Source organism: Trichosurus vulpecula, chromosome 7 (genome assembly GCF_011100635.1).
Source record: "Trichosurus vulpecula isolate mTriVul1 chromosome 7, mTriVul1.pri, whole genome shotgun sequence".
Classification (NCBI taxonomy): Eukaryota; Metazoa; Chordata; class Mammalia; order Diprotodontia; family Phalangeridae; genus Trichosurus; species Trichosurus vulpecula.
In genome coordinates, this window is record NC_050579.1 from 12,052,712 (window position 1) to 12,065,011 (window position 12,300).

At 53.8% G+C, this 12,300-nt stretch overlaps 2 protein-coding genes across 2 annotated transcripts in view; one reads left to right on the forward strand and one right to left on the reverse strand.

Annotated features, from left to right (window-relative positions):
- Window positions 1-527: 527 nt before the first annotated feature.
- On the reverse strand, window positions 528-1,280 carry LOC118858313 (keratin-associated protein 10-3-like). The gene has a single exon (XM_036768810.1). It carries the CDS (start codon window positions 1,278-1,280, stop codon window positions 528-530), a length of 753 nt encoding a protein of 250 aa, XP_036624705.1.
- A 5,467-nt stretch (window positions 1,281-6,747) lies between these two features.
- Window positions 6,748-12,300, forward strand: part of TSPEAR (thrombospondin type laminin G domain and EAR repeats) — a 36,562-nt gene continuing 31,009 nt past the window's right edge. The window contains exons 1-5 of the mRNA XM_036768109.1: window positions 6,748-6,904; window positions 7,369-7,598; window positions 8,699-8,937; window positions 9,626-9,716; window positions 10,465-10,618. Of these exons, the coding sequence (XP_036624004.1) occupies window positions 6,748-6,904; window positions 7,369-7,598; window positions 8,699-8,937; window positions 9,626-9,716; window positions 10,465-10,618 (871 nt within the window). The remainder of the gene's footprint in view (window positions 6,905-7,368; window positions 7,599-8,698; window positions 8,938-9,625; window positions 9,717-10,464; window positions 10,619-12,300) is intronic.

Consider the following 12,300-nt stretch of genomic DNA (forward strand, 5'->3'; position numbering starts at 1 on the left):
GATGGAGAGGGATGGGTCAGGGCATGGCTTGGCATGACCATGGGGATGTGTGTGCATGGTGTGGTGGTCACTGGATTGCTATCTCCTGCAGTCTTCTAGTCTCCTCTTGTGTGGTATTTGTGCCTTCCCCCCTCTGACTCCATATTTTGGGCCCAGAATAAGGAAGTAGGACAAGTGAGAGGCCAGGAAGGTGATTTGATGCCATTTATTACTTGGTGGGGCCCAGCATGGGATCGTGCCCTCACATTGTGAGCCTAGAAGGAGACTGAGAGCTGCAGCATTGGGCTGATGCACACTGAGCTAGGTGCATGTGGAAATAGGAGCTATGATGGGGGTCAGCCATGGGTGGGAGAAGTTTTATGAGAGACTCTGCCTGCACCTGGGGTGGGGGAGGTGCTCAGGTGGAGCTTGGTAGACTGAATGCCTTTGGAGGTGATGCTGGCCAGTTGTTGAAGCTGATGTTGAGGGCTAGAGTCAGGAGGCCAATAGAAGTAGGGCAGAGGTGGAGAAGAATAAATGCCCTGGGATCAACAGCAAGATTTTTGGCCACAGGTGGTAGTGCAGCAGGTGGATTTGCAGCAGGTGGGCCGGCAGATTAGGGACACAGAGGAGGAAGGGCGGCAGCAGGTGGGGGCTGAACAGCAGGAGGGTGCACAGCAGCAAGAGGAGGAGGATGTGGTGGTGCAGCCAGAGGGACTGCAGGAGAGAGGCACACAGCAGGTGGCTGGTCTGCACACGGGTCTGCAGATGAGGGACACACAGGAGGCAGGGTGGCAGCAGCTGGGCTGGCAGCAGGAGGAGGCTGGACAACAGGCTGTGGTCACACAGCAGCTGGGCTTGCAGCACACAGGCACGGTGATACAGCAGCTGGGCTTGCAGCACAGTGGGACAGTGGAGCAGGACTGCACTGCACTGGGAGGGGCAGCACAGCTAGGGCCTTGGCAGCAGGACTGCTGGGAGCACAATAGAGAGCAGGAGGAGGTGCAGACAGACTGGCAGGGGCCAGGTTCACAGGCTGGCTGGCAGGTGGCCGGCATGCAGCAGACTGGGCGGCACACCAGGGTCAGGCAGGAGGCTGGCGTGCAGCATGGGGCTGGGCAGCAGCAGGGGGCACAGCAGCTGGGCTCACAACAGCTTTCTGGGCAGTCCTCCAGCTGCCAGGAGGAGCCTGTGTCAGAACTGGGCAGGCAGATGTTGCTGCCACAGCTCACGTCACTGGAGCAGACAGAGACAGCCGAGGATGTGGGAACACAGGGCCTAGAAAAACAGGTGTCTGCCATGGTGGGAGCAGCTGTGTTGGGAGCCTTGGGCAGCAAAGATTGGGAAAGGGATGTCAGTGAGGGGCTGAGTGCCTGAGACTGGGAGGAGCTTGCGCCTCACTGGGACTGTGCTTGTGGGTCTGTGTGGGTTTGTGGGTGTGGGTATGAGTGCAGCTGTGGGTCTGTATGTGAAGGTGCAGTAGCCTGGTGGGTTTTATATCCCTCCTGCAAGAGGATGTGCCCAGGGGAGACTGAGTCTTCTTCCCTATTGTTGTTTGTGGCTGGTTGCTTCCCTCAAGCCCATCATTATGATGGTGACCTTGTCCAGGAGATGACCAGTGGCCCATAAACACCTTAAATTTGGTTTCCTTTTCCATCCTTAACAAACATCTATGAAGCCTGTACTCCTGGCCTGACACAGGGCTAAGTCCTAAGCATCCAGTGACAGAAGGGCAAGCTTATGAGCTGAGGGTGCGCTGAGCAGAGACAAGCACCTGGGGGCTAAGTCAGGAGGGGAGGGCATTGATAGGCATGATCAGGAAAGCTTCTTGTACAAGGCTCAAGCTGGGAATTCTTGGAGGTGTGGGGGAAGATGAGGGAGAGGAATTTTGAGCCTTTCCAGCAGCGTGGGGAAACAGGGAAGTTTGTTTTGGTAGACCAGCAGGCCCATCAGGCCGATGTCCCATTGACACTAAGCTATATTTTATGGGATGTGTGGAGAGCAAGAGGACAGTCTGAGCAGGGCTGTGAATTGCCAATACTGTGGCAGTTTGTATTCTTTTTGATGGCATATACTTGGGGCATAAAGTGACAAGATCAAACCTTGGTCTTCGGGACAACAATGAGGCATCTTCCAGAGTGGAGGCGCCAAACATGCAGCCCCCAATAGCATCAATTGTGGCAGAACCCATTTAAAATGTATCAAGGGAATATTTAACAAAATGAATTAAAATACCGCAACACATTTATAAAGTCCAGCTTTAAACTAGCTTATATTCAATCCGCATTCATCCTCATGTACCTCTTAGTGCTCCCCATTTCTTTCTGAGTTTGAAATGGCTGGTCTAGAGAATGGATTGGAAAGAGGAAAGACTGGAGACCACTTAGTAGGGCTACTTCACCATTCCAGGTGATGGTGATGAAGTCTTTATCTGGGCTAGTGGAGATATGGGTGTGGAGAAAGGAGGCAGAGAGAAACATAGACATAGAGGGAGGGAGAGATAGAGAGAGTTAGACAGAGATAGAGAAAGTCAGAATCAACAAGGAGCCTCCTAGAAGAGGCAGGAGAAGATGGGGTCACAGCCACAACTAGAACAATTGCCCCAGGCAAGAAGAACCTCCCATTCTTGGTCTCACCACCCCCAGGGAGGAGAGAGGGGATGGTGTGGCAGGTGTTTGGGGGTTACCACAGGAGGGCAAGAGGAAGCCCCTAGGCACAGCCTCTGTTTTCTCTGTCAAAGGGAAGGCAAGGTCTCCTCAGAGCGAGGAGCTGAGGCTGCTGGAGGATGTTTGGAGAGAGGAGATCTGGAGCAGTCATAGGTGGGAAAAAGGCAGGTGTCCAGAGATCAGTCAGGGCATTGCCTCCCGTCAGGGAGCTCCCAACCCAGATCAGAGAAGATAAGTTGTTCACCCTGGCTAGGTGACTGTCTCAAGGGTCATTCTGAAGAACAGCATGGGAGCAGAGAAGGGGGATGGTTTGGGATTCTGCTGGTTGGTCCAGAGTTTTCTTCAGGCCCTGAAGTGTTCATAGATTCTCGAAGGGGGTGGTCAGGGCCTTGCTTCCAGCGCTGTGGGGACATTTGGGAGGAATGGGCAGAAGGGATGGGGAGGCTGCGTGGCAGTGAGAGATGTCCAGGTCCAGTCATCAGGTGTCTTGTGTGGTGTGTGGGAATCCCTTGGCAGCTGGCGGCCCCTGGCACAACACACACACACAGGCACCCAGCTGACCAGGGCTCCTCACTGCTGTTCTGTTCATGATCTACAGGATTCCCTGACACTTCTCTTGTCTCTGGGCCTGACTATGCCAAAATGTTGCTCCAAGAACCTCCAGGAGAAAGGACCCGGTTTCTCTCCCACAAACCACAGTATGGCTGGAACTTTGCCCCCACAAAGGCTGGTCATCTTCTCTAATGAGGCAGAGCACAAGGCAGTGTCCACTCAGGGGAACTTCCTGCCCATCCAGTCCATATTTGCTAAGCACCTACTATGTGCCAAGCACTGTCCTAAGCCCTGGGGGAATAACAAAAAAAGAGACAGTCCTTGCCTTTGGGAAGCTTACAATCTGAATGGGGGAGACAGACATGTGAGTAAATGTGTGCAAAGCTAGCGCTACACGGAGTGAAGGCAGTGGAATTAAGAGGGGCTGGGGAAGGACAAGGTCAGCTTTAGTGACGGTATGAGCTGGGTTCTAAATCACCTGTTTACCTGTCCCTGCCTCCCTCTGATGGACAGATCAGAGAAGGGAGGGGTGGCGAGCTCTTCCCAGGGAAGCCCTGGCTGAAGGAAACCACAAGGTGGGCCTTTTTGGAAACTGCTCTGGTGGGATGCCTACAGCTTTGACAAGCTCCAACTAGGGCACAATCCAGTCCCTCCCAAGGGTCCAAAATAGAATTTCCAAGAAACGCTGCATTGGCCAACCCGCTGGAGATCTTTATCTGGCAACAAAGAGGTGGGCAAGTCATCAGAGAAGCTGGGAGTCTCAGAGTCAAGGGGGACCTCATTGGCCTCTAATGCAGCTCCTGCCTGGGCAGGGGTCCCTTCTCACCCAGCATCACCATCCGACCTGGGCTTCCTTCAGCAAGGGGGAGTCCCCTGCCTCCCCAAGCAGTCTGTTCCATGCTGGGACAGCCTTCATCATGACATCTGGGTACCTCAAGCCAGGATCCACCTCTGCTGCTTCCCACAGCTTTGGCCTCTGAACCAAGCTAGTCTCCTTCCCCTGGGGCAGCCTTTCTGGCATATGAAGATACATCGCAAATGTTTCCCTCCCCTGGGAGACAGTTTCTTCAGCTCAGCTGTAAAGGGCCTCCAACTCTCCATCTGGCCCACTGCACAAGTGTGGTCCATAGAGGGGCTTTGAGTCGGAAATCTTCCCATTTCCTTTCTGTGGTGTGGAAGGGAAAGGGGGGGATGGGGAACAAGGTAAGCATTTATTAAGCTCCTACTACAACTCTGCGTGGAAGGTGCTATTACTAGTCCTACTTTACAATTGAGGAAATTAAGACAGACCAAGTAAAGTGACTTGCCCAGGGTCACTTAGCTCATGAGTGTCTGAGGTCACATTTGAACTCAGGCCCTCCTGACTCCAGGCCCAATGCTCCAGCCACTGTGCTGTGCAGCTGCCTTTCTGAGGCCAGAAAGATCTCATCTGTAAAGCGAGAACCATTGTGCCTGACGTCTATTGCTGCTCTGACACAATGCCCTTCCCCAGAGCTTAGGAGCAAAGTGGGTCAGAGGCTCCCAGGGCAGAGGCAGTGAATGCCCTGGGAGAGTCTGGTGGTGACAGAAGGAGCCTTGTCAGCAGGATTAGACTCAGTTCTATCTCTCAGGATTGCCCCTGGGCCAGGATGGATGGGACGTTGAAAAGCGGGTGTGCCCAGCCCTGCTCCTCCAGCAGAGCTTTGCCGTGGGGAGCCAGGAGAGGCCAGGTGTGCATGGCAAGGTGCTGCCAACTGTTTATCAGATGTGATCAGGAGATGCCTCTCCAAATGGTTCCATCTTTTCAGCACCCAGGATGTCCTGAAGCTGGCATTTCTGTTGTTTCTAAGAATAAACACTAATTATTTCTACATTGGAATTCAAACATTTAAGAAGCTCTGAATGAAGCATGGACTTTGCGGATGCAAGAGGTCCATACACACCAGTTCTCTTTCCAGGGGTTCTGGGGCCTGGCCCCCTTGGACTGGAAGCTCCTTGAGGGAGCTTGAGCATCACTCTCCTCTCTGGACTTGTTTTCCCAGCACCCAGCATGGTACCTGGCACATAGTAGGTGTGTGCCTACTTCTACTTTATCAGAGCTGCCCACAAAAAGCTCCCTGACCCCCTGGGCAGAAGGCCCCGGGGAAGGCCTCTAGGTTCTCTGAGGCCACTTCCTCACCTTTCAAATGGGCACAGGCACCTTGCCTTACCTGTCTCAGGGTCAAGCGCTTTGTGACTCCTCTCAGAATCCCAGGCACTCAGATGCTCTGGGCCTCCCGGCCTTCCCTGGCGAAGGACTCCCTCTTCAGCATCCTGGCCCTGGTGGAAGCCCTCAGGGCAGGGAGCTCAGACCCTCCTAATGCAGATCTTTCCCCTTTGGAGAGTGTGTACTGTCAGGAGACTTTTCCTGATATCCACCCTAAATTGGCCTCGCCTGTTGGCCCTCATTCTGCCCTCTGGGGCCAAGCAGAACCAGGCTGATCCCTCCTCCCCAGGAGAGCCAGCCTCAATGGTTCTCAGGTACAGTTATCACATCAAGCCTTTTCCAAGCTGAGCAATCTCCAGCTTCTTTATCTGTAATGATGAAGTTGTAGCTGCGATGTAGGAGTGTCAGACTTGGAGGAAACCCTGAAGACCTCCGCCTCGTGTCCCCCTGCCCCATCCACACACACAGGAGCTGAGGCTCACAGATTGTCTGGGGCCTAGGTCTCAGGTTGGCTGGACATGAGGAGTCAGGCCAGCATGGGGCCTGAATGACTATCCTGACAAACAGGATGCTTACTTTAGAGTCTCTGCCTGGGCATCAGAGACTCCAGCAGCCTTAAGCTGCAGCCCTGTCTATCTTTTTGCCTTTTCCCTTGGTGGGGCAGAGCCTTCTGTAGATTTTTCTCTTCCTGCCTAAACAAAGGAAGCCTGGAATTTCTCCAAATTCTCCCTGGCTGAGGACTTTCTCCCCCAGAATCAGCCACTGCGTGCCCCCTTATCCTCCTCGTAGTCACTTCTGTACCCATCCTTGGTGTCCATCACTGATTCCTTCTGAAGCTCTGCTGATTGAAATTCTTTCTGTCCTTAAGGCCCAGCCTGGGTGCTACATTCCTAAGGAAGCCCCCCTATACCCCCTGGCTAGGGTGTCCTCTCTCCCACAAGACCTCTTACTGCCCAGAAGGTGGGGCAGCACACAGATGGCAGTGGATTATTCATCTGTGTGCCCAGTCTCCCAGCTGATGTCTGCATCCTTGCACAGACATTGGGGGGGGGGCAGTGTGCCCATCATTTGGGAGTTCACAGACCTGGGCACAGGGAGAGCAGAGCAGCCACGGATGCTCTTATAGGAGGGCACTAACCTCTGTGGCTGAGAGCTGTGGCACCAGCAGTTACCCCTAGCCATTGCTGGGGACTTGGGGCTAATCCCACCTCGGTCTTCTTGTCTGCCAAATGGGGAAGTTGGCCTGGATAACCTTCTAGTTTGAAGACAATAATCTGCCCCAAGAGATCCTTAAGTGAGAAGAGGATTGTTGTCTTCTCCACCAAAAGAGACTTTAAATGAAACCAAGGACCTTGAGCATAAGCCATGCCCGGTGTGCCCAGTGGCATGGCTCCAAGGGCCAGCTGCCACATGGCCTTGGGTGGGTCACCTTTCCTGTGCACACCTGGTGGCCTCAGGCATGTCATCGCCCCCACAGAGCTGGCCACCATGTGGCCTGGGTCACCAGAAAGCATCCTCTGGGGTGGGCTGTGAACATTGCACGACTCCACTTGTGGCCTCCTCCAGTGTGTCCATGTCTGTGGGTTGTTTCCTAACTGGAGTGGGAGCCTTGGGGGACAAGGCCTAGGACATCTGGGCACTCTGTGCCCCTTTGTGACACTGTTTCTGTTGCTGTGGACATTCAGCAGGTGCTCAATAAATGTTGCTGTCATCTTGTTGAGGAAGAACCATGAGTGCCAGCCATGCATTGGCAGCCCAACAACCATAGGAAGCCCTTGCTGTGAGAAAGATGGGTACTGAACTCCAGCAGGATAAGAGACCTTGTCCTCACAGGGCTTCCATTCCCCTGGATGCACCTCATTAAAGGGAGGGAGAGAGGGTGGGTGGGCAGAGGCCTGCTCTGACCATGACAGCATAGGGGCCAGGCCTGGGGCCACTGGGGTTCTGAGAGAAACCGCAGCCTGTGCTGTCTCTCACCCCCTGCAGATCTGCGCCCCTTAGACATCCTCTCCGAGGTCATCCCCCCGAGTGGCAGTGGCCCCTCTGCTGGCTTAAGGATCATTCAGACCCAAGGGGCCCGGGGCTTCCAGCTCTCTGCTGTGTCCAGCCCCCGCCTTCTGAGCTTCCCGGCTTCCAGGATTTTTCTATACTGTGACCTCTTTCCAGAAGAATTCTCCATCATTGTCACTCTGAAGGTCCTCAACCTCCCACCCAAGGTCAGTGCACACTACCCTGGAGTCATCCCAGGCTCCAAGTTGGGGTGGGGGGTGGGGACCCAGGATGGATGCCCAATCATACTGTCCACATCTGGCCTGATGCCCATAGCAAGGATGTGGAAAGAACCTATATGCCATTGACCTCCTGGGGCAGTAGCCAAGGTTGGAGCAGGGGGACACACATATACCTTAAAGGTCTGTTCTGATGGGGTGGCCCTCACAAGTCCCCCCAGATGCATGCCCTGCCTCCCCCCATAAGAGACTAGGCCATGTACTGGGCCTTGTGGCACTGCAGAGTCCAAGCTGGGGGCTGAATCGGAGACCTTCAGAAGGGTCCCCATCTGCGTCTGTGAGGGGGCCACCTCCACACTGGGCCTTGAAATAATAATGACCATAATAGTTAGTATGCGTACAATGCTTTGAGGTGCATCAAGTATTAAATATTAAGGGATTCAAGACACAAGAAGTTATGTGATAAGCCAGAGAGACAGAGACAGAGAGACAGAGAGAGATAGACAGATAGAGACAGAGGGTGAGGGAGAGAGAAAAAGGGAAAGGAGAGAGAGACAGAGAGAGAGATTGAGAGAGAGAGAGAGAGAGAGAGAGAGAGAGAGAGAGAGAGAGAGGACCTCGAAATGATTGAGAGTTAATGCCAGGGAGCCAGACTTCGGTCCTGGACTGCAAGCCTGGAGTTTCTGCCCGGGGTAACTAGAATACCTCAGTCTCTGGGCCTTCCTTCCCCTGCCTCCAGCCCCCACTAACCGCACCTGACAGACCTGGTGCCTCCCTAGCATCCCAAGCAGGCACCAAAGTGCGGGCAGTGTAGCCCAGTGGAAAAAAACTTGGGCTGTGGAGCTGGAGCTCCTGAGTTCCAGCCCAGCCTCTCACTAGCAGGTGACGGCCCTTGTTTCTTCATCCACATGTAGAGGAAAGGGAGAGGGTCTCCAGGGCTCTGTGCCCGTGGACATTCCTCTGCCCTCCTCCCTTTGCCTGCTGTCGCCAGCAAGAAGTTGTCCATTATCTAATAAAAGCACACGCTGTCTGCATGAGGATGACCACTGCGGCAGCCTCCCCTGCCTAACTCTGTCTGGTGTTTGCAGAAGAATGAGTACATCTTCACGGTGGTAGAGGAGGCCAGCGACACGCTGATGGTGGGCCTGCGTTACTCCCCCAGCAAGCTGCACTTCCTCTTCCTGAGTCAAGAGCACTCAGGCAGCTGGCAGACCCGAGTGACCTTCCAGGACGTCTCTCTGACTGACAATCAGTGGCACACTCTGGTTCTGGCCGTGTCCGAAGGCTCCTTCTCCCTCACTGTGGACTGCAGCGTGCCCACAGATGTGTAGGTGCTGGGAAGGAGTGTTGGGAGTGAAGGGAAGGGGTGTGTGTGTGTGTGTGTGTGGTCCCCATCTTCTCTCTCCTTCTCTTAGGGTGGGTTTCTGTGCATCCCTAACGTTTCCCAGGAGTGGGGTGGGTGAGTTCCATGTGATCATCTCTATGCTTGTGGAACCAGAGGAGAAAGATTTCTCCATTCGCTGTCACAGCCAGAAAACTCACTTAATTGCAATGTGGAATGTGAGTCAGTGAAACCTAATTTCCTTTCTTAAGTTATGAGTGAAAGGCGGGAGGATCTACCGGTAAGCAGAGAAGAGTGTGTCTCCAGGGGCAGGCATATAGAAGATCCAGTCCGAGGGGTTCTCAACCCGGGAGTCCCTAGCCTCGAGGCCAGCTTGTTCTTAGGGGAGGGGTCAGAGACTTTCCAATCTGCTGGCCTGTTGGCCTTGGAGTCTGAGATGGGGGCTTTTTTTGTCTTCAGGCTGGCCTCGCCCAACATCGGGGGCAAAGGAAGGCCAACAACGGAGGTGGGAGTTGGCATTCTAAGGGGGAGAGCTTCTCTCTCACCCCACCCCCACAGTCTCCTCTTGTTAAAATCTGAATTATTCAGGACAGGAGAAGCAATCCTCTCATTTGGGGGTGGCAAGAAGGGTCCTGGCCCTCCCCTGTAACACAGCCCCATTCCCTGCTTTCAGGATTGTTGACACACCATTCCCAATGTCGCTGACCATGAAGGGGTCCCAGTTTTTCATTGGGAGCCGACGGAGAAAGAAGGGCACCTTCACTGTGAGTACAGGGCGCAAAGTCAGCCCTCCCTCCCCCTGCCCTCCCAGTGAGCGCCAGGAGGCACACTGGTACAGATTCCCAGGGGTCTTCTTTTTAGAGGCAACCTCCTGGGCTGTAGGGAAGTAGGGAGCAGTGTTTAAATAAATGCTTCTTGGCTGCTGAGGCCACAGGCAGAAAGGGCAGCCCCTGAGATGGGGCCACTGCAGCATCTCTGTCCTGGGGGAGCCTATTACTGTCCCTCCATTTGGCTTGCCCTGGCCCCTTTGCTGTCAATCTTAACATGCTTTAGAGAAGACTGGAGGCATCTGAACTTGTCATTGGGAAGCCCTCAGTTCAAATCCTGCTTAGACATTTATTAGAATCCTGTGTGACCTTGAGCAAATCGCTTGACTCTCTGGGTTGGCCTCAGTTACCCCCCTTGTCCAACAAGGGGTGATCTCTAAGGTCCCTTCCACATCCAGATTTATGCTCTCAGGGTGTCCGCTCTCCCCTACAGCCTTCCTCCTAGGGAGTGTTCATAAATGCCAACAGGGACCTGTCTACCTCTAAATCAGAAAGAGACCAAAAATCAGGCACACAGACCCCCCAGCCCCTTTCACAATGATTGACTCTTAACTAACAATTTTTGCTTTTTAAACAATGTGGAAACTAAAGACAAATGGGTCCTTCTCTTGCCTCCCTGCCCTTTGCTGACGATGGACAGTGGCATTGCCACAGGTTGGCCTCAGCCTCTTCCCTCTTTTGCCAGGGCTTGTTGAGGCAGCTGGTGCTGCTGCCTGGCTCTGATGCTACCTCCCGGATGTGCCCGAGCAGGAATTCTCAGCTGGCCGTTCTGTCCATCCCCTCAGTCCTGCAGGACCTCACAGGCAGGCCAGAAGATGAGGTGTTCCGTTATCCGTATGGTAAGCCGGTTTGCCCAGGGGTTACTGTGCTGCTGGAGGGTCCTGGGCAGGAAGGTCACCTTTAGGGTTCCATGGCATCGCCATGTCCAGAGAGAAGGGGTTCTGTGCAGGGTTGTCCTTGGGTGTGACGTGGGGAGATGTGGGCAAGGTCACAGCACAATCAGGGATACTCGGAACCCCAAGGTAAGCATCCGTGGTGGAGTGCCAACCTGGAGGCAGATTCCACAGATCACGGGTCCCAGGCTCCATGACCAGTTAAGGCAGCGATGGCTCCATGATCAGATCTGCCGATGGGCCATACCACAGTGCACTGGTCCAAGGCCCGATGCCACGAGCGCTTAGCAGGGTAGAGTGGTGGGACCCACCTGTCAAAGTAAAATGGGTAGAGATCTCGACACCAGATGGGGGAGGTGTGCACAGGTACCAAACTACGCCATATGTTTTAACAATCCAGCTAGCAGCTTCTGCGGGGGCGTAAGATCCTCCCACAGCCAGCATCTAGGAGGCTGCCGGCACGCCGAGAAAGCACAGGTTCTTTTTATCTGCTTAAACAAGGAAAGCACGGTGAAGGGGTTGACAAGCTTTCTTTAATCCAGCATTCAGTTAGCTCAGGGGAGCATACAGACAAACATCAACAGACAGACCAAATACAGATTCATTCACTTACTTCAGGGGAAAAAGCCAGCACCCCGAAGTTCAGAACATTCATTTAGTTCGGGGGAAAAAGCCAGCACCCCAAACTTCAGAACTAAATACAAACAAATTACAAACATCAACAGACAGACCCAATACAATTCATAGTTACCAACATCTAGGTTCAGCCCGAGAGCTCAGGCTGGCCCAGAGTCACACTCGCCACCATTGCCACGCCAACCAGAAAGGGAAAGAGGAATCTTCAAGCCGTCTTCTCCCCTCTTATAGAGTTTTTGATATCATCAAGCACCGCCTGAATGACCAGGACCGATTGGTTCTTGAGTTGGCCCCTCCCCCTAGAACCCTGGGAGGTTCACATCCATAGACTAGGTTAACACCCAATAGGGCATGGCTCTGGAGTTAACACCTCCCCTCAGCCAACCCCATGACTCATCACACAGGAAGTTCTCTGCTCCCAGGCATGGTCTCTGGGCTTCCTGCCCCGAAGCGGTGCAGCAGGCCCAGCACCCAGCAAGGCCCAGTGAGATAAACTGAGCCACCCAAGGAAAACAAAGGCCACTCTGGCCACAGTGGCTGACAAAGAGCAGGCTTTTGGGGGACCGTAAGCTCAATAGGATTAAACAATGTGATAGGACAGAAAAAAAGCCAATGGTATCTGAAGCCATGATTTAAAAGGCTTCAGGGAGAGAGCAGAGGGGAGGGCCCCTGGGAGAAGTTTAGGTGACATAAAAACATCCAGGAATATTCACTCTAAAAACTAAAGGAGGTGTCCATAGGGAGCATCAGAGCATGGGAGGCAATAGTCCCTCTATCTCCAGCCTTGGTCAGACCCTAGCTAACAGTGTGTCCAGTTCTGGGCACCCCATTTGGGGAAGGACCTTTTCAAGCCACAGAGAGTCTAGAGGAGAGTAGCCAGGATGGGGAGGGGCAGAGAGAAGGTGCAGAGAAGCCAGTCTGGCTGATGCCCAAAGTGGGCGGGGCTACCTTGGGGTGGAAGTGGGGGTGGGATGGTGGAGATGGGTCCTCTT